The sequence below is a fragment of the Drosophila arizonae genome, chromosome 2 (assembly GCF_054131065.1).
Source record: "Drosophila arizonae isolate 15081-1271.41 chromosome 2, UAZ_ARI_1.0, whole genome shotgun sequence".
In the NCBI taxonomy this organism is placed as follows: domain Eukaryota; kingdom Metazoa; phylum Arthropoda; class Insecta; order Diptera; family Drosophilidae; genus Drosophila; species Drosophila arizonae.
The window spans coordinates 15281312-15302138 of NC_142922.1; the positions used below are offsets into that span (position 1 = coordinate 15281312).

At 38.8% G+C, this 20827-nt stretch overlaps 4 protein-coding genes and 1 long non-coding RNA gene across 10 annotated transcripts in view; 3 read left to right on the forward strand and 2 right to left on the reverse strand.

The window, feature by feature from the left end:
* LOC149270380 (uncharacterized) overlaps positions 1-4076 on the reverse strand; it is a 59451-nt gene extending 55375 nt beyond the window's left edge. The window contains exon 1 of the mRNA XM_089463188.1: positions 3512-4076. The gene's annotated coding sequence lies outside the window, so the exon portion shown is untranslated. The remainder of the gene's footprint in view (positions 1-3511) is intronic.
* Positions 4077-5721: 1645 nt separating this feature from the next.
* Usp8 (Ubiquitin specific protease 8) lies at positions 5722-10068 on the forward strand. The gene is made up of 8 exons (XM_018018016.2): positions 5722-6161; positions 6299-6805; positions 6874-7036; positions 7213-7752; positions 7816-8229; positions 8505-8735; positions 8794-9248; positions 9319-10068. The coding sequence occupies exons 1-8, from the start codon at positions 6067-6069 to the stop codon at positions 9650-9652; spliced, it is 2739 nt and encodes a 912-aa protein (XP_017873505.2). The 5' UTR covers positions 5722-6066; the 3' UTR covers positions 9653-10068.
* Positions 10069-10241: 173 nt separating this feature from the next.
* On the forward strand, positions 10242-11720 carry meigo (Solute carrier family 35 member B1 homolog meigo). The gene is made up of 3 exons (XM_089476351.1): positions 10242-10601; positions 10661-11122; positions 11185-11720. Exons 1-3 carry the CDS (start codon positions 10397-10399, stop codon positions 11538-11540), a joined length of 1023 nt encoding a protein of 340 aa, XP_089332477.1. The 5' UTR covers positions 10242-10396; the 3' UTR covers positions 11541-11720.
* A 197-nt stretch (positions 11721-11917) lies between these two features.
* The window catches only part of SNF4Agamma (SNF4/AMP-activated protein kinase gamma subunit), a 74685-nt gene continuing 65775 nt past the window's right edge, over positions 11918-20827 (forward strand). The window contains exons 1-3 of one of the 6 annotated variants that reach the window (XM_089476327.1): positions 11918-12258; positions 17642-17821; positions 17921-18078. In XM_089476327.1, coding sequence (XP_089332453.1) covers positions 17674-17821; positions 17921-18078 — 306 coding nt within the window. In that variant the 5' untranslated portion in view covers positions 11918-12258; positions 17642-17673. Of the gene's footprint in view, positions 12259-15497; positions 15711-17641; positions 17822-17920; positions 18079-18779; positions 19079-20088; positions 20313-20827 lie in introns of those variants that run through there. The other 5 variants (XM_089476326.1, XM_089476325.1, XM_089476322.1 and 2 more) reach the window with 5 other exon arrangements.
* On the reverse strand, positions 11926-15509 carry LOC149270387 (uncharacterized). Its single transcript, XR_016271614.1, has 2 exons — positions 14361-15509; positions 11926-12844 (listed from the first exon to the last, which is right to left on the reverse strand). It is a non-coding gene; the product is annotated as an uncharacterized LOC149270387 (long non-coding RNA).

Consider the following 20827-nt stretch of genomic DNA (forward strand, 5'->3'; position numbering starts at 1 on the left):
AAAAAGAATTTAATTAATTTTAATTGATTTCATTTAAAATTTATATATATTTTTTTTAATTATATATATATATACATTTTTAATTTTAGCAATTGTTGATATACATTTGTATAAGATAGAAAATAAATTAAATGTTTTATAAATACAATATTGTTATATATTTAATATTATGTAGCAATGCATTCATTTTTTTTTTTTTTAACTTAGTATAAGGTTACATAAATTATAATTGATTTTATCAAAAATATTTTTATCTAATTTATTATTATTATTATTATTATTTAAAACTGACATATATTTGTATTACATGAGAAATTAAATTAAATATGATTTTGTAAAATATAAGTAAATAATTAGAGCATTCGTTCACATGACTCTATATATATACCATATTGCATGCAATATCAAATCTATATATTCTTGGAATACCGCTCATTATTCGCTTTATTTACTCGAATGTCATCTCAAGCTGTTACCCATTCATAAGCCAAATTGCGATATATCTTCTACACGTGGCGTGGTCCAAATGCCAAGGAACCAGCCAAACCGCGTCGAACCTGAACGAACACAATACAACACGCGGACAACTGAATCCTTTTACAACCAATTGGTCGACAGCGAGCGCGAACCAGTTTGAAGTCGTAAATGCGTTTTGTGGCTGATGGCAACATTTATGCCGGCTGGTGTATGAGGAGTGCGGCCAGCTATACGACAGTTAGATAACCAATCAGATTTCGCATTAATTATTATGCTTAACCCTTAATAAGCTGCATTTAGCAGCCATAGATGCGCTCGCATTGTGTAACATTCCAATTAGCAACAAATTTCTCAGAAGAAGTGTACTATTTCCTTCCCCAATTAAACTAAAGTTTCCAATCGGTCATTTAGTTACGATTAACGGCAGCTTTAGCAATTAGTGGCTTTTGAGTTCAAGATGCCTTGCTCTCAATGCACAGCAAAAGACACAGAGAGTTGGGTCAAACACCTCTCTGCTGTGCTATATCAGGTTACGCCGCAGCTCGTCAAGTTATTAACCTCAAAGAGAGCTGCAAAAGACAGAGAAAGGGAAAGGCAGAGAGAGGGAGAGAGAGAGAGAGGCTGCATGCAGTGCCCCACTTGAGGCAGTTCTATTGACTCAACGAATTGAAGCACCCGCTAATGTGAGACTCAGGAAACACTCGCATCTCGAACGGCGCTACATAACTGAGAGTAACTCAAGATCAAAGGATGATCATTACACTGATCAGTGGACAAAGCGTCCGGACGAGCCGAAAAATATATCATCTCTGCTTCCGATCTGTCTGACACATTATTTTTATACCAATTTTTTTTCCAGCTTCCTGACAAACGGCAGGAAGAGTCAATTACGCTGGTGATCTGCATCTCCTGGCTGACCGGAGACCGAAAGCAACAGATGGGCACAGTCGAGATCATTAACCATCTCAAGTTACGCCAGACAGCTCAGCACCTCTATCTTCTTATGAGCAGCAAACGTTTTTTATTTTTTTTTTTTTTGTTCCCCTTTCAATTTTTATTCTCATCCCAAAGAGAATTGAATTATATGATGCCGTGGGTGGCAAAGGGCTTATGCATTGTTGCAGGTGCAGCAAGGATATCGAATAGCTGTGAATGTTAGACAAACAAATTTCCATTTTACATATATATAACTTAATGATTCTGGAAAAAAAAATCACACAAATGTAAAGCACCATTTCCATAGAATTCGTTTGAATTTGCTTGACTGTAGAAGGAAGTTGTTGCCAATTGAGACAAAGGAAATTTGTGTTAACAATGCTCGCAACTTGTTCAAATTTACATGCGATTTGTGTGCTAGACGCCAAATGAATTTAAAATACATTTTAACACTAGACAGACCCATGCGACACGTAGCATGACTATGCATATATATCTAAAATATCTATTTTTATTATATATATATATTTATTTTTAAGTATAAGCTAAAAGTGGGTTAATTATATATTATATATATATATAAAATTAAAATATTTTTTATATGAGTTTATAAATACATGTTGGTACACAAAAAATATATTTAAAAACAAGTAAGAAAGCTCTAGTCGAGACTGCTCGACTACGAGATCCCCTGAACCCTTGGAGCAATAGATATTTCAATAATTTTTCGCGTCTTTCAGCTTACACAAGAAACACGCACACACACACACACAGGCATACATACACACACACGCATATAGACACACATACACACACACACACGCATACATACACAAACGCATACACACACACATACACATACACACACACATACACAAACACATACACACACATACACAAACACATACACACACAAGCACCCACGCATAAACGCATGGGCTGCAGTGTGCGCTTACTATGAGAACTTAATTGTTTAATAACTTTTTTTATGGACGTACGATCTTCATGAAACTTTCAGATTATGATTATAACATGGATATGCATGTAATTGCCAAAGCACAAGTCTCTAGTATTTGAAATACGCTTTTTACAAAAGTGCGGGTGAGGGGGTGAATTTAAGGGTGGGGGGTAAATTTTAACAAAAACCGAAATTGTATAAATTGCATATAAGCATACATTAAAAATTTGGAGACTCTAGCAGTAAAGGTGTAGACGATATAATTTTATAACTGGTTTTCGATAAGGTTTTTTATCGATAAAAAAAGATCGGGATGAGTTATCGAATTTTAATGATAAACTTGATATGCGCGCTGTAATTACGGACATTTTAAAAAAAATTTGAAGTCTCTAGCTCTTATATCTTCTGAAATCGACGCGTTCATACATACGGACAGACGGACAGACGGACAGACGGACAGACGGACAGACGGACAGACAGACGGACAGGGCCAAATCAACTCAGCTCGTCACCCTGATCAAGAATATATATACTTTGTGGGGTCTGCCACGCCTCCTATATAATATAGATACAGATATATTAAAAAGAAATCATTTCTTTAATTAATATCTTTATTTCTAAATTCAATTCTCCCTCTGTCTGCCTCTCTCTTTATCTCTCTCTCTCCCTCCCTAACCCTCTCCCGCTCTCTCTTTCTCTTTTTCTCTCTGTCTTCCTCATTTTCTCTATCTCTCTCTTCCTGCATCGCTCATTTCTTCTTATGCGAACATATTTTTATATATCCTTAAATTCTTAAGCTCTATGAAAATAAGTAAAACGTCTTAATCAGAAATTTATAAAAATTTTAAGCTTTAATTTCTACTGAAACTTCGTGAATATCAATTCCAGACCAATTCCCACCCAAACGGCTTTCTGGTGTTATATAAACTATCTTCTGGCAAAATGGGCAAATAGGCTATGGGCTATGGGGCGATTGCATACGTCAGAGACGGACGGCGCACGCGCTGCTCGCCTCATTTGCGATGCGACGCAGGCGTGACGACGATGATGCGCAGAATTTATGGGATGTATGTGACTAAATCGGCTGGGAGTTCAGGCGGACATGGCGAGAATTGGGCGTGCGAGCCGCGCTTAGCTTACCTGTTGAGCATGGCAATTGTGGGGCATCGATGACGATTATGATGGCACTAAGTGGTAGAGCAAAGTGCTCCGACTGGGCGCCAATTAGTTAACTGTGGGTGCCTACGTGCGGCGCTGGTCATTGGCCATGCCGGAAGAGCGGGTACAAGCCAAGAGGCACAGCCCTGCGGAGCCAATTTGTCAGGAAGTGCTTGCCCTTTATTTCGTATTTTGTTGTTGTTGATTTCTCTTTTCCGTTGTTGTGGGTTCAGCGCACAGCTTTTGCACTTGAAACCCAAATTGCGCAATTCCCAAAATAACTGCGCACCCAGCTCGAATGCGAGCCGGCTCAATATAGGCTGGGTTATTTTTTATAATTTTGGGCGGTGGCGACTGCGAAAGTACCGCTAAGCGCGCTCCACCAAAGTGCGCAAGTGGGTTGCAAAACCCGCCCGTGACGTCATCTGATTTGCGTTGCTTTATTTTTTATATCGGGTTTTTGTACCATAAATATGCATCTGATGGGATATTCAAGCGCGAGCTTAAAATGATGAACTCTCCCGGTCTTGGTGACGACTTTAAATGTTATTAACGTATAACAGGCTTAAAAATAAATATCCGTTACATTTTGTTAATGGGCTGAAAATCTAAATTTAATACGGCAGCAAAAATAAATTGATAGCGTGATATACAGGTATGGCTTATTATAAAATTATAGCAAAAAAAATAAATAAAATTGTTAGTCAATAGAGTAGTCAAATATTATGAAGAATACTAAGGAGGAATTCCTGAATATATTCAATATATTTTTAGCCGGGGATTTATGTAATCATTAAACAAAACTGTAATCTGTCCAGCTGAGACACATTCGAAAATGAAAAAAAAGAAAAAAGTATATAATGAAAATGAAACAAAGCCAATATACTCTATTTACCTTGCGAATGAGTATAAAAATCTTCAATAAAGAGCACAAACTTTAAGCACTAGAAAATAAGTTCCACTTTGTAAATTAAATTGTGGTAAATTGATGGGGAACCGTAATTACCAGAAACGAAACTTCAATTTCAGTCAGTCATATAGATGATATTCTACAAGTTCAGTACATTATGAAGAATTTGTGAGCATGAATCCGCGATTTCTGCTACTTTTGCTAATTTGGCTGCCAACAGTTTGTGGCAAAAAATACAAATCAAAAATCACTAAACGAACGCATTTTGAGGACCGTCTGTGGAAAGGAATGCAGAGCAATACGGGTCAAAATCAAGGTGGATTTTTAGTGCAAGTTCGGAATGCCGGACCAGCCGTAACTGTGTGTGGTGGCGCATACATTAGACCGTTAATTGTGCTGTCGTCCGCCAGTTGCGTAACACCATTTCGATACCAATCGTCGGGCTCTTACGTTGCGACAACTACGTTTTTGGAAAAAAAACATTTTTATTTTTCCGCGATAGAGACGATGGTTATTCCAGAGGACTATGAATTCCAAAGGCCGAACTATGACCTTGCGATAATAAAAATAAAGGTACCTCTAGCGGGCCTCTTGACTGAGTTTATACAAATCGCCTCAAAAACACCAATGGATGATGAGTTTCTGTATGCATATGGCTGGGGTTATGACAAAATGCAGGTGCGTCCACCGTCAGAGATGGCATTATCTACACCTTTGCAGAAAATAAGCAGAGATGTCTGTCTTGGTATCCTCGGTAATAATCAGTATTTGTTGGGAGAAACATCAGTTTGTGCATACCAGCCGGAAAGCATACTGGACTGCGTTTACGAGGCCGGCAGTCCAGTAACTTTTGAGAGTAAGCTCGTTGGAATCATATCCACTGGTTTTACCTGTATGAACACATCGGACCCCGCAGTATATACGGATTTGGTTCAGTTACATGAATACATTAAAATTGAACTAGAAACTCCCTTCTTTAAGGGCAAACGACATAAATTTTCATGAGAATCACAATTACTTGGTGAGGAAAAGTAAAGAGTATACACGAAAATGTATCTAGAACAAACCAGAAACTAGATGCAAGTCAAAATAAACGATTACAAAATTTGTATTTAATGTATGGAAACAATAATTGTCAAATAAAAATAAAATAAAAGTGGTAAAACATAAATTATTTTTCAAATATCACGCTTACATGCGAATGGCTACGGCTGAGTTAACAGATAAGACCGCCTCGATTAATTGAGCTACTATATCGACAGACCACCACATTATAATGGCACAGCTGTTTCTGGCTATCGATAAATTTCGCAAGCCGTCGTGTGTCGTCGTTCTACATTTTCTAAATCTATGCTTTAATTAGATCTAAATTGAGCGTAGTAAGTGCACTTTGAAATCATTTTCGATCTTGCTAAAGGAACAGATGTTGTTTGCTTAGTGAACGTTAATGTTTCTGTCGCTGTTATGTTAATTAACATTACTGTTTGGCAAACACACGAACTGTGCCTCACAGGCGGCAGCACCCACATAAAGTTGCGGCCACGGGACTGACATAAAAAGCCCTTTATTAGCAAACACTCGATTCTGCCCCGCACACACACACACACATTCACACATAGGACAAAGAATGGCGCAACTAAAGAAACTGCACATGGCCGACAAATTAGAAGATCTGGAGAAGTGGACAGAGATAAAAGACGTGCGTAACAAGAGCATGAAAATGTAAGTCGACACCAAATGCAACGCCCCACACCGCTGACGCCTCGTTGCTGCAGCAGAGACCCGAATATGAGCGCAACAAATATTTTTCGCTGATATCAACAAGACAAACAAACTTGAATAAACTTATCACATTGCAGTTTACTAAACACAGCTCGTAAGCTGTACCTGACCGCTGAGCAGTATCGCCGGGATGGGGACCAAGAGCTGGCCTACATCACCTACGTGAAGTATTTCAATATGCTGGCGGCCATACGCGAAAAATCGGATTACAATCAACACAAACTGACAGTGCGGCAAGTGCTGGGCGACACGGAATCCAATCGCCGCATCATGGACACCCTGGAGCTCATTAGCAAATCTCTGAGCACACGCTATGAGCAGCTGATGCCGCCAGCAAGTCAGAATGGTGCAGACACGATGAACTTGCCGTTGCCGCCAGGGGAACCAATAGGCGAGCCCAACACATTGGCCACGACCCCTCCGACATATGCCCAATTGGGTTTAATCAGCTGTGAAGAACTCTTCCAGCGCATGCAGCAGAACTCTGTGCTGGTCATGGATTGTCGCAGCAGCGCCGATTACGAGAACTCTCATTTGACCTACTATTGTGCATTTAATGTGCCCGAAGAGCTGATAATGCCGGGGTAACTATCGGTTGCTTTAGAATTGCGTAATCTGCTTTTAATGTTTAAAATTTCTTTTCTCCTTACAGCATGTCGGCGGGTAAGCTGCAGGCACGCCTAAGCAGCAGCGCCAAAGCTGCATGGGCCTCGCGGTCTGTCAAGGAGTCGGTTGTGCTTATGGACTGGAACACCAAAGATGCCCAGCCCGCGGGCAATGCAGCTATATACACACTGTTAGACATATTGAAAAACGTACGTTAACTGTCCCTGCAAAGGCTACTAGACCAGAAATGATATATAATAGAGTTTTATAGGAAGTTTTAGAAACTAATTATCTAATACTGTATATTGTTCTGAATAAGCAAAAACAATTTTTGTCCAGATATATCTTTAAAAGCATATTTATAACTTTACCTTCCTTTTTGCAGTGGGATCCCGATGTTACTTATCGCTCGCCCATACAGATTTTGGAGGGCGGCTACGAGTTTTTCATCATGATGTATCCGACGCACTGCACCAATCCGAGTGTCCAACCGCCTCAGCAGAACAACAATGACATCGAAACGATTGATGACATCGAGTATCCATCCATAAATGACATAACTATGAAGGAGGATATTATGAATGCGCCCAATGTGATCCATAAGCAAAGGCCCAGCATAAATCGTGCCAGCAAACCGGCTGCAGTGCGCACCTATGAGCAGAGCTCACCAAATCAGCAGCAGCAGCAGCCGCAACAGCAACAGCCTGCTGAGCCACAGGATAACCCTATCAATGACATCATACGCGATCAGACAGTGCTGCTGCAGCGGGCACATCACAACGATATGCTACTCGATACGGCGACCAAGAAGTGGCAAAGCATAATCGAGCTAAAGCAACTGCATGCCGAGGGCGCAGTGCTAAGCTATCCGGAACAGGAGGTGCTCTACAACATATTGCAGCTGGAAAGCAAGGCTGAGGACTATGTGAGTGTTTTTTAAAGGGTATATCTATATTCTATAGTTACTAATTGGTATAAACTTTTGTAGAAAATTGAAAACAATCGACTGCGCGATGAACTGAATCGCTACAAGGAGCAAAATTCGATGCAGTATTTGCAAAATGATGATGAGACAACCAAACGCATTGAATCGAAAATACAGGAGCGACAGCAGCTGGACGAACAGCACGAACGAGATCGCCTCGAGCGCGAGCACCAGCTGTCCATTGCACGCGCAGCGAAAAAACATTATAAGCCACCGGCAGAGACCAATGCAGCCCGCCCACTCACACCCACAGGCGACGCATTGAACAATGCATTCAACGAGTTGCCGCAGACGATTGTATCCGAAGACATAGCAAGCCGACCCGCCTACGATCGGTCAACGAAACCACAGAGCCGTAATGTGGAGACGACAGCGCCACGAGTCCGTGATTTCTCACCTGTAATAGGGCACAATGTGGTGAGTGGTTGCACCGATGGCTATAAATAGTCGCTCGACCAATCAATAGCCGTCACGTTGCAAGCTGGTCGCACCCAGCGCTGTCGTATTTTGCATTCAATTGGTTCAGTGTTTGCAACAAAGCGCACAAATGATTTGCGTAGCGGGTGTTAAAATTCAGCGGCCGCCCACTTACAACATTTATAGCTCCATATTTCCGCTAAGACGCGTAAATCAAGCAGCTAACCGCATAGTGACAGGACTCTAACATAATCTTTTGCTTTATCCGTATATAGGGCCGCGGCTTAACGGGCCTCAAGAATCTGGGCAACACCTGCTATATGAATAGCATACTACAATGTCTGAGCAATACGCCGCAGCTAATGGAGTTCTGCGTATCGGACAAATACAAGAACTATATATGTCGGCGTAACAAAACCAATGGACAGGTCATCGAGGAGGTGGCCGCACTCATCAAAGAGCTGTGGAACGGACAATATAAATGTGTGGCCAGTCGCGATTTGCGAGTAAGGACGAGAGTAACTGTGCTTTTGCATAAATTAAAATATTTCCATTTTTTTGCAGTACGTAGTGGGACAGTATCAGAAGATATTTCGCGGCGTTGATCAACAGGATTCCCATGAATTTTTGACCATACTCATGGACTGGCTGCATTCGGATTTGCAAACGTTGCGTGTGCCGCGCCAACGAGAGGTTATCAGTGCCTCAGAGAAAGCGTGGATGGAGTTTACCAAGTCGCAGGAGAGTCTAATACTGCATTTATTTTATGGTCAGATCAAGAGCACCGTCAAGTGTGTGACCTGCACCAAGGAGTCGGCCACATACGAGTGTTTTTCGAATCTCAGCCTGGAGCTGCCGGCAAATGCAAATTTGTGCTATCTGAATCAATGCATGGACATGTACTTCAGTGGCGAGAAAATTCACGGCTGGAACTGTCCCAACTGCAAGACGAAACGAGATGCCATCAAAAAGTTGGACATTTCCAAGCTGCCACCGGTGCTGGTTATACATTTGAAGCGGTGCGTCCAGACACTATATAAACTCTTCAAGTAATTCTTAAATTAAATATAATATTTGTAATCCCAACAGTTTCTATGCGGACCCCAGCAACCCGGGCGCCTATATTAAGAAACAAAACTATTTACAATTTCCGCTGGATAATCTGGACATGAAACCATATATAGCACGTGCCGAATCACGTGCTGTGACGCCCAAAACATACCAATTGTATGCCGTGTCCAATCACTACGGCACCATGGAGGGCGGACATTATACGGCATTCTGCAAGAGCGCCCACTATGGACGCTGGTATAAGTTCGATGATCAAGTTGTTTCGCCGCTGGACACGTCAAACGTTGTCTCGAGCGCAGCCTATATACTATTTTATACCTGGCTGCCGCCTATGCAACTATCAATATCATAGTCCGCAAATGAAACATTATTATGTTGATCCCCGTCAAATTAATTTATATATATATATATACATATATTCTGTCTATTATTTCTTAGCTTTTCTTTAGTCTTTAAGCTCTAGTCGCTTCACCAATTTACTGCAACTGTTGCTTATTTTGATTAATGCCTTTTTGTTGTTGTTTAATTTTTGACTTGTATTTATAATTTTACAAAACATTACCATTACCAGCTAATATTTGGATATATATGTATATGCATATTTTTTTTTTATTTATAAGCATAAGAAAAAACAACTCAATATGTTGAAGTATTTGTATGGATTTATGAAGCAATTTAAGTGCATTACAAACAAAAGAGCAACGTTATATAGTTTAGTATATTTTACACGCATATTTTTAAACCAAATAAACGAAATTCAATTTCTAATGACATCTTTTCTAGTGGAAACTTAAGTGGATATTTCTATAATTTGTTTATCCCAGGATTAAGTTAATTAATTTGCTTTCAAACATACCCGCTCAATTAAAAATATATCGTTTTGATTTGCAAAGAAACCCTGTTATATCAGCCCTCGTTTCTTATCGATAACACGTTGACATTTATTGCGACTTTTAAGCCATCTCTAAAATCCACGTATTAGAATTAGTTGTACCAAGTCAGATTTTAACAACTGAAAACACAATGCCAAGTGTTTCATAAATATTTTTAAGTACAGAGTTGAAAAATAGAAGTGTTAAGACGTCTTGCCATTGCGATGAAAGTACCAGAACAGAGTCGTTTCGCAATTTACGCCTTTGGCATCTTTTTCACGTACTTTCTCTACGGAATTGTTCAAGAGAAACTAACGCGGGGCCGGTACGGCGACCAGGTGCAACCAGATGGCAAGACGGGTGAACGGTTCACATATACACTGGCCCTCGTCTGGGTGCAATGTCTCTGCAATTATCTATTTGCCAAAGGTAAGTCTCCTTAATTAGTGTAAATTTCCACAAAGTCTCTTATTATTTCTTTTCTTCAGGCATGCTAACTGTAAAGCCCCAGAAAGAAGACACCACACACACCGGCTACTATGCGGCCTGCTCGCTGACCTATCTGCTGGCCATGGTATCCACTAACATGGCACTGCGCTGGGTACCCTATCCCACAGCCGTGGTGGGCAAATCCGCGAAGCCGATTCCGGTTATGATTCTGGGCGTGCTTATTGGACGTAAATCGTACAGCTGGACCCGATATGGCTGTGTGCTGACCATTGTGCTGGGCGTCATACTGTTCATGTACAAGGAGAGCCAGATAGCCAATTTGCCCACAGAGACAACAGGCCTGGGTGAGCTGCTGCTTTTCCTCAGCCTATCCATGGACGGACTAACGGGAGCAATTCAGGAGCGAATGCGAGCAGCAAGCGCGCCATCGGGACAACAGATGATGTTGTCCATGAATTTCTGGAGCACCCTCATGCTGGGCGTGGCCATGCTAGTAACAGGTGAGCAGAGTGAAGAGAGCTGCTGCTGATTGCACTGATAATCCATTTTGATAACTTGACAGGTGAGGGCGTGGAGTTCATACAATTCGGTTTGCGTCACTCAGAGGTATGGTTGCACTTGTTCATGATTGCATTCTGCGGAGCCTTGGGCCAATTATTTATCTTCTTGATGGTTGCCGGCTTTGGGCCCCTGGCCTGTTCTGTGGTCACAACCACACGCAAATTCTTCACCGTCCTCTGCTCCGTTGTGCTATTTGGCAACGTTTTGATCGCTCGACAATGGTTTGGCGCTCTTTTGGTGTTCGCTGCTCTGTTTACGGATATGCTGTACGGCAAGAAGCAGAACACGGCAACAAGCAAGAAACCACCGCCCGGCGATGGCAAGCTTAAAGAGGAAGAAAAGAAACTGACTTCGTAGAATTTATTATAAATAATAATAGCTTTATTTTCGGCCGTACATTACAAATCGCCTGTAGTTATTGTATAAAATAAGCAAGTGCTGAAAGACGTACAAAAGTAAAATTTGTTGTATTAAGTGGCAGAACGAGCAAGGCATTCCAAATCAGTTTAAGATAAATATATTTTACGTGAGACTCAAGATAGTTCATAATTAATTTAAATAAATCGCGATTGTTTTTATTTAAATTGTTGCGCTGTTGTGTAGGCGTTGCCACTGCGTCGATTGCACAGTGACGTGCAATTGGTATCCATTCATCGATACTTTAATATCGATTTGCCTCCACGTGCTATCGAGGCGGCTTCGACCAAATGACGTTCGTTGCTGATGTCCGATTTTTTAAGTGTTTATGTTCGTTAGCTATGCACGTTTACGGTCAACGCTCGCGGCTCGAGTCCAATACATATTAACCTGTGTTTAATTTTGAATTATAGCTCTACTGTAATTTACGTTCCCCCAGAGGCAAAATCGTGCTTCAGTGCCAAAAAAAAAGGATTTAGGAGCAAATTTTACTCAGAAAACAAAGTTTGCAAATTGCAAATGAATACAAGTGTTATATGTGCTAGTAAATATGTGTTTAAAGTGTGCTAGGAAAGTGCTTAGAAGTGTTTGAAATTAAAAAGCTGCAGAGAAATTTTCACAAACTGTGTGTGAAACGAATATAATATTTTCCTATTAGGTGAGTCGTTGCTATTGTTGTTGCAGCCAGCTGTTTTCTGATGTGTATGTGCGACAAGGGTCGCCGCGATACTGTGTAAATGTGTGCATGAGTATGCATATATGTGAGCCTAATTTTAGCAGCAAAGTGAATCGAAAGTGATTGGCAGCCGACGATAAGCAGCGCATCATTATTTAAATATATTAGTTTGACTTGTGACAAGTTTTTAGTCTTTAGCTAGCAGGATCTACCAGTAAAGCACATGCTGCCAACGTATTTGACAAACACCCTCACAGCACTGCCACAGAGCCTCCCACAACACACACACACCCTCACATATACACACACACACACACTGAAAGAATCACACGTGAGTGACATTTGCGCGCTCGCTCTCACTCTCTCGCAATGCCAAAATGGTGGTTGTTACCGTTAACGTTTGCCGGCTGCTGTCGTAGCTGCTTTTGTTGTTGTTGTTGCTGCTGCTGTTGCTGTTGGTTATGCGTGACGTAAACTTTTTCTAGCCATTTCTCGCAAATCGCCGAAATTTGCCTCAGTCTCTCATTGCATTATGTAAAAATATTTAATTTGAATGCCCATCAACTATCTAGAATACATACATAATATACAAATAAATATGTATATATAAATGTTTTTATAAAATTGATTTATGCTCGCGTTCACAGAACTCACAGATAGCAAAAATTAAATATATAAGCCATCGCAGCGCTTTGTTGCAGACCTTATCGCGCGTCAATAAAATATATAATATATACACAAATATAGTACGTATACGTATAATAAATCCAATACAAAACAAAGTCTCGCGTTCTGCAGACATTCACACACATACATATACATATATATACGATTGTTTGAGTGTTAGTATTAAATGGTTTTTCACGCTGATAATTATGAACAAGTAAATTAACAGAAGCTTTAAAAAATGTGAAAAAAATGCTCAAAAAGCAACAAAATAAAATAACAATAATTAGCATGGGCAAACGTTCCATTTGCTTTGACCGTCTGTCCCAATCTTAATATTGACATATAGACATGATAAACTCTCAAAACGACTATTATAATAGCAATCTTTGGAGCATAAGATGTTCAATAAATTTTAATAATAAGTGTCAAACTTTAAGCTAAAAATTCTTTGTGTAGAGAGAGGGAGAGAGAAAGAGAGATCTGAAGCATTCTTAAAACCTGAGTTTCCTACGTTCCTTGATGGAAATTAAATTGTGGGACGCATTCAACAAGTTGGCACTGCTTACATTCTTTTCTAGTGCCTGAATTGAGATGATATATGGGGCATTCCCACTAAAAAGAGAAGCATTACACCTGTGCACGTGCTCAATTCATTGTCATCTTTGACCAATGAACATATTTCGCCTATCCAAAGAGAACTTCGAGAGAAAGATGAATTGAAGATGTCGATTTGCAACTATTTTTAAATCCAATTCTGCACCGTAGATACAAAAGCGCTACCGCTTTTCTCTGTGTATGCCCAAATGTCTGGCCGTTTAGTCAGTTCTGTGCAATTCTCTTTCACTTCGCTTGAACTGCGGCAACTGCCACTTGCATCATCATCATCATCCCTCTCACATTTTGCCTCGCTTCCTCTCACCCACCCACACCAATGATGTCATCACCGGCCGGGTCACATGTTTGGACGCCAGCCCAAAGACTTGACGAAATAATTCGTCTTTGTGGTCTCAAAGATTCTCGTTGGTGAAACGAAAATTTGCTAAAAACATTGCTTTCAAGATTTCAATTTTTTGAATTGTTGATGGATTGATGCTGTGCGAAATAACATACTCTTATATGCGTGTATACAATTTTTCCTCACAACCTGAATTTCCACATTTGATTTCTGATTCTAAATCCTATTTATTTAATCTGAATTATTTTTCATATTATGAAGGCTTAAAATCTGTGTTTTCACTGAATATTAATAAATAAAAAAAGTATTTAAATCGTATATAAATAAAAATAAAAGGATAAAAATCACATTATAATTAATATGTAAAATCTTCTTTATGAAATTTGCACGCTTCATCATTATGTTTGACCTATTTCATCAACTATTTAATGGACTGCCCACATAATCAAATTAGGCTCACGTGTTTGAAGTTTTTTAAAAAAAAATATTGCGTATACGCCAATTCGAACAGCTGTTGTTCGCCTCGTATGTTTTGTCTATTTGCGGTTGATTTTAGTCCAAATATCCCGACGGTAACTGAAAGAGTCTGCCCGAAAGCAAAACATCAACACTGCAGATATTTCGCACTCTCTTGACTGAACAGCAACAACAATGTGGAATAATTCCACGCGCTCTTCGGGTGCCTGAGCAAGAAGCGCTCTCTTTGTTTGTGCTGCAGTTACAGTTATTTCTGTCATTTTGCATTTGCTGCCTTCACTTTTATGAATTAAACTTGCAGCTGCTCTCTTATTCACTCGCTCTCTCAGTCTATTCACGCTCTCCTGCTTTGGCTGTCATTGCATTTGCTTTTGCATTTGCATTGTGTTTGCTGTTTTCTTTTTCATTTCTACAAGTAAATGAACCCCAACTGTGGCACGCGTTTGTCAACACACTCACACACACACACACATTATAGTTGCACTAGCATACACTCTCTCTCTCTCTCGCTCTCTTTCTGTCTTCCGCTCTTACTCTCTGTCTGCCAATTAGTGCTCGAAGTTGCGGACTGTCGACTGCATTTTGCTTGTGACTCGCTTCGTTTCGCTTGGGCTTCGGTTTATTTTGGTGCTGCATTCTTTTTGGCCGCATTTTCGGCTGTGATTGTTGTTGTTACTGCCGTTTGTTTTTGGCCATGCCAATTTAAGTGTGTGTTTGTGTTGTTTTTTTTTTTTTCGTGCTGTTTTGCTGGGCTGCTGTTCAGTTGCATAAAACAAAACGCGAAATCAAAAGTGCAATTCGGCTGCAGCCGCCGCAAACATTAAAAGTGTTTCTCCTCTAAATTCGATCTATTTCTTAGTTAAAAATCAATAAAATATAGTACAATAATTGTAACAAAAAATAAATAAATAAAAATACTATAATTTATGTATATACAATACTACACGGTCGTGTTTAATTCATTTGTGTTTGGTTGTGCGTGTTATGCAAACGTTTCGAATTGAAATGAAACGAATTCGGATTCGTCTCGAAAGCGAACTACAAAAACAACAGCAAACGGAAGAGCAACCAAAACGCAAAAGCGCGCAATTGTAGCAAAGAGTGTTTAAATTAAAACAAGACTAAACAAATGAAAAATTAAAATAAAAAACACAAATAAATGTTGTTTGCAGTAACTTAAAATTCAAATATTAATTAAATAATAATTGTAAATATTTTATAAATAATATTATATTTAAAATATTATAAATTAGTAAACCTAAAATATATATGTACCAATATCCAAAACATTAGCAAAGGTGTAAAAAGTGTGTTTAACCAATTACTTTATTAGGTAATTAAAAGCCCCAAACAAAGAAGATAAACAGACAAATAAAATTTAACTAATTTGATTATTAATGAAAGTGATGAAATTTTGATTTTATGTTGTTCTCTGTATTATTTTTTTTTTGGTTTTTATATATTAATCTTTAGTACTCGAACTTACTCCGCTTATTCCCGTAATTTATTTTTATATAATAGATTTTTTCATAATATTATTAATACTTTTATTTATTTTCATTCTGTTTTTTTTTTCCTCTTTTTCACACTCATTCCCTCTCTCTTTCTCTCTCGCTCTCTCAAACACACACACTACCTATATATCTCTTCTTTGAAATACGCCGAGCAATTGAAACCTTGCGAACATTTTAATTAAGCAAGTTTTATTTTAATTAAGACAGCATATTTTTACTGCGTCACATCTTGAATTTTGTTTTTGAATTGAGCATATACATATGTATATGTATATAGTTGTGTGTAAATTTTTATATGTGGATACATATATTTCCTTTCTTCTTTATTATTTGTTGTGTCTATTTGGTATAAAACTCAATTTAATTTATGATTCATTAGGCACTCTGTTTTATACGATCAACAATTCACATGAAAATTCGTAACATGAGTGACAGCTTAAGACAAAAATACTTAATTAGAAATTTCCTGTCTTTATTTTACTAATTTTACGAATCAATTGGAAATTTGAATTCCAAGTAAATAAAAATATTGTGAAATACCCAACAGAGAGCTTGAGGCAAGCTCGATAAAGTATATACAGCTATATCATATATATTTACCTATAATAAATCTTGCAACATTTTTAAACTGGAGACTAGTGAAACATACATGAAAGCATGTTTAAGTTTTAAATAAATATGGTAGCTACAAAATAGTTCTCTAGCCAGATGGCCTATTCTCAGTAGGGTTGCTGCTTAGGATATCTGGTAGTCGAGCATACGCAAATGCACTCCCGCATTGTGAATTAGAAATGGAAAGTTATACAATTAACCGCCAGTTTGATGCTACAGTTGCATTTATGAAACGAAGCTAGCGATAAGAAAAACCTACATATACGACTATGCGCCTACACTATGTGTAATGTGTCTATTGATAAGAGGCTTACATATATAAATGATCTAAACATAGGCATTTGCATACTTTAATTCAACGGTATTATTTATATATTGTTATAGATCGTACTCACAGCTGTAAAAAATAAAATACCACAACTTGCATTTTTTTTCGACTTTTTTGAGAATTTTTTGAAATGTATCATTTTTGAATATTTTTGTGATAATTGTTATTTGTTGCAATAATTTATTGCTTTCTAATCTTTACATTTACAAGTGGTGCAATTTTATTTTTCACAACTTTACATCGTATAGTTTCTAAAAATTGTTTTGAATACTTTATCAAGCAGGCAAGTTTATTTTGAAGTCAAGTATATCCATATATACAGTTCAGCCAACACATAAACAAATTTCCATATGTATGTATGTATATGCACACACAACAATGACATTTGTTATCTGCTGTGCAACAGAATCGTCATACCCTATATCTAGAGCATGTTCAATTCTATGTATATTCATATCGCACATACGCCGCATTGTCTGCCAGCAGCACGACAGTTGTCTGTGCTCGTCTGTCTCGCTCTAGCATTCACATTTCGTTACGTTGCCTCTCGCACAGCGGGAACAGTTGAATGACACAAAGGTTTTGCTTTGTTCAGCAACTGTGATTACGAATATTTGGCACAAGATGCCGAACTGCTGCATACTCGAAGGCGCCAGACGCGTGGCTCCCCCACCCTTTGCCCCTCTCTGCTGGTCAACTCCAGTTGACCTATCGATTTTAGCAGCTAGTCTACTTGCAGCTGACTCACCTACTCAACTATGCCTAACGCTCTTCCTCTCTCTCTTTCTCTCTCGCTTCCGTCTATTGCAGCAGTTGTATAGCAGTGAGCTTTATATAGCAACATGCCAAGCGGCGCTGGAGGAGCCGCTGCTGGCGGCGGGGGTTACGAGGAGGTGACCGCCGCTCGTCGGGGACGCTTTCGTGTCACATCGTCACAGCCGGCGGGACCCCCAGAGACGACGCTGGGCCGCTTTCGCCTCATACCCACATGTAAGTAAACAATCCGTTTCCCTCTAGCTAATTAGCTGGACTACAAAAAAAAGCTGATATTGTTATTGTTATTGTTGTCTTTGTTTCTCTTTGTTGCAGCTAATTATGGCGCCATTTCACCGATTTTGCAGCGCGGCAGATTCGCCGTTATACCGGAGGAGCCGCACGCTGGCTCCCCGGCAGTGAGTACCCCGCCCCCCGGCGGGGTAGCAGACCGCCGCTCGCCCTCGCCAGAGTGGGACTTTGACATTGAACAGGTGAGCCGAGACGAGTCGAGCATCGCCTCATTTACTTATTATCTTAACATCTGAAACATGCCGTCATGCCCGACCCATGGCTCTAAATATTGGTCTGGGGGTTAGTTTGGTGGTTGCTTGGCCGCCAATGTCGTCAGCGTTTTCATTGCAATGCGCCATTTTTATTGATTTCGCTGGGGCAAACGAAACTTTCCCATGGAGTTTTTCTCTTGCATGCACCATCAAATGGCGTGCGAAAGAGTAAAAACCACCGTTAGCCGTATGAGCAGGCAAATGCATTACATTTTAGTTTTATACTTGATTTTAAACAAAGTTTCAGTGCGGACACCAAATCAAATGTAACTTGAATTTGGCGCCATTGTTGGCATTGCGACTGAAAGCTCGCTGCTATGCACGCGTCTGCACCCCTGGCAGCTTTACGTGCTGCCTAGACCACGAGATGATTTGTTTATTGGGGTCAATACACGTACAAGCACAGTAAAGATTTTAATATAACGGCCATAACTGTTTTATTATATGATATGATCTTTTGCTGCAATTTTAAGATAAAGTTTACTATAATTTACAGTGTGTAATCTTTTGGTTCTTTTACATTTGGTATATAGCAATACGTTTAGAATGTTTGCAATATGCGATCAGCGTTCAATTATTACAATTGGTATTTTTCAGTATCTCATGGTAAGTTATTTTTGCAGTTGCCAGCGGCGGTCACACTCTGCACAATAACAATTTAGTACCAATATATTTTTGTCGTGTTAAGTTGATATTTCTCTGTCTCGTATATTGTCTCAAAACGTTACGTCTATTCTTTTTTATTAGCGTCAATCCCTATCCCAAGCTGCCAGTTGAGGCGTACAATTAACAGCCGCAACAGGTTAAATGTAGTGCAGGCGATATAAATTGTGCGTAAATTGTAATTCATTTTGTGATTGGCCACATCGAAAGCGGCAGTCGGGCAACGCGCGCGCGCCAATGCTGCCTGTCAGTGGGCTGCATGTATGTATGTGTTCGTTTGTTTGTGCTTATGTGTGTTTACCTGTTGCGCCTTTTTGGCAGAAAATTCAATCAAAGAAACGGATCAAAGTGTTTGTTCAATGCAACCAAGGGAAATGACTTCTGTTGTTTTCCATGTCGCTTAAATATTCTGTGATAAGCCTTTCATTATGATTGCGTTGACGTCGACATCGCAAAGAAATTTGTTACAAAACAAAAGCAACAATAACGACGAGCAGAAACACTTGTAGCTGATTTGCTTTAGTGTAATGCGCAAAACGCTTTGTAAATTAAACACAACAAGAAATATATATATGTAAATACATATTGCATTGTATAACATTGTATAACAAGCAAATACAAGCGAAAAACGAAATCAATAAGCGGCTTCCAGCTGCCAAACTGCGTATGCTGATCAGCTGTTAAACGCACAGAACAACAACAGGAACCAAATACAGCAACAACAACAACCAATGGAAATTCCCCATAGCAGCGAGCCTCTGTTGTAATACAATTGCAGTATAAAATTAATTTCGACTCTGTCATGCAGGCAACGGGCTGCCTCCGTCGCTCCCTCTCCCTCTCTCACTCTATCACTATTACACTCATGCGCACTGTGTGCATCGAGTTGTCCGTTTTACTGATCAGTTTCTGATGCGTGCTCCAATTGGAAAGTCCAAAGTGGAAGTGCGCGCGGCTGCATAAAAATTGTTTGTTGTTGTCGTTGTTTTTGTTGCGTATGCAGTGCGGTGCGTATGTGATTTATTTGCTTGTCGCACAAAATGGCTGATAATTATAAAACAACAGCAAACACGTCACATTAGCTAAAATGTTGTGTGTTATAAATTAATCTAATCAGGCGACAACGCCTCAAGTGTGTTGCAAAAATAATAAAAAAAAAATGAAAAGTACGAAATTCTAAAGAGAAAAAACAAAACACCATAATAATTCAACTTTAATCTTTATATTATGCCACTACAAAATGTTAAGCAACCAAAATTCGTGTTCTAATTACAGCTCAAATTATTTACAAAAATCAAGCAACCCCTAAATTTTTCAAAGTGTATCTCTTTGTATAAGTATTCCTGCATACATGTACGTATGCGTATAAGTGCCTATGTGTGTGTGATTATTAAGAAGAGTGCCAAACGAGCTACACAATTCAATTAAGTTTTTTATATAAAAGTAATTGTGATTTCTACAACAAACAACAACAAATTCCAGTTTGTGATTAAAGTCAGGTTGGTCTTTTTTCAGGCATTAATTTATATTTTATGATTTTTCAATTTAACATATAATATAGATTTATATTTATGCCTTACTTTCCTTGTGTTGATATGAGATCGCGTTCCTACTTCTATTTTTTATGCCATATTTTATGGCTTATAAATCATCTATAAGATCAATGAAATTAGTCCATTTAAAAAAAAATATATAAAAAAAACCTGTATATTTTTATTTATTTTATTTTTTATTTAATTATTTTATTTTGTTTTATTTATTTATTTATTTTTTTATTTTTTTTTTTTTTTGCATAGCGGATTTTTTTCTGCTTTACTCATTAGCATCTAGTTAAATTTTAGTTTTTGTTATCTTATCTGCCGCCTTGTTTTTTTTTAATGTTTATATAGATGACAACAGCTGTTTAACATTTTATATATTTCATCTCAAGGGACTTCCTTAAAGTCAGCTAGAAATTCTACAAAATTATATGGATTATATGTATTTCTTCATTATTAGTATTATTAGTTATCAG

What these genes read in the sequence shown, in the direction of transcription:
- Usp8 (XM_018018016.2), top strand. Translation starts at nt 6,067, where the DNA reads ATGGCGCAACTAAAGAAACTGCACATGGCCGACAAATTAGAAGATCTG. An exon ending in TGTTAGACATATTGAAAAAC is followed by an intron (nt 7,037 to 7,212) that starts GTACGTTAACTG and finishes TCCTTTTTGCAG; the next exon opens with TGGGATCCCGATGTTACTTA. An exon ending in TGGCCAGTCGCGATTTGCGA is followed by an intron (nt 8,736 to 8,793) that starts GTAAGGACGAGA and finishes ATTTTTTTGCAG; the next exon opens with TACGTAGTGGGACAGTATCA.
- meigo (XM_089476351.1), top strand. Translation starts at nt 10,397, where the DNA reads ATGAAAGTACCAGAACAGAGTCGTTTCGCAATTTACGCCTTTGGCATC. An exon ending in CAATTATCTATTTGCCAAAG is followed by an intron (nt 10,602 to 10,660) that starts GTAAGTCTCCTT and finishes TCTTTTCTTCAG; the next exon opens with GCATGCTAACTGTAAAGCCC. An exon ending in CGTGGCCATGCTAGTAACAG is followed by an intron (nt 11,123 to 11,184) that starts GTGAGCAGAGTG and finishes ATAACTTGACAG; the next exon opens with GTGAGGGCGTGGAGTTCATA.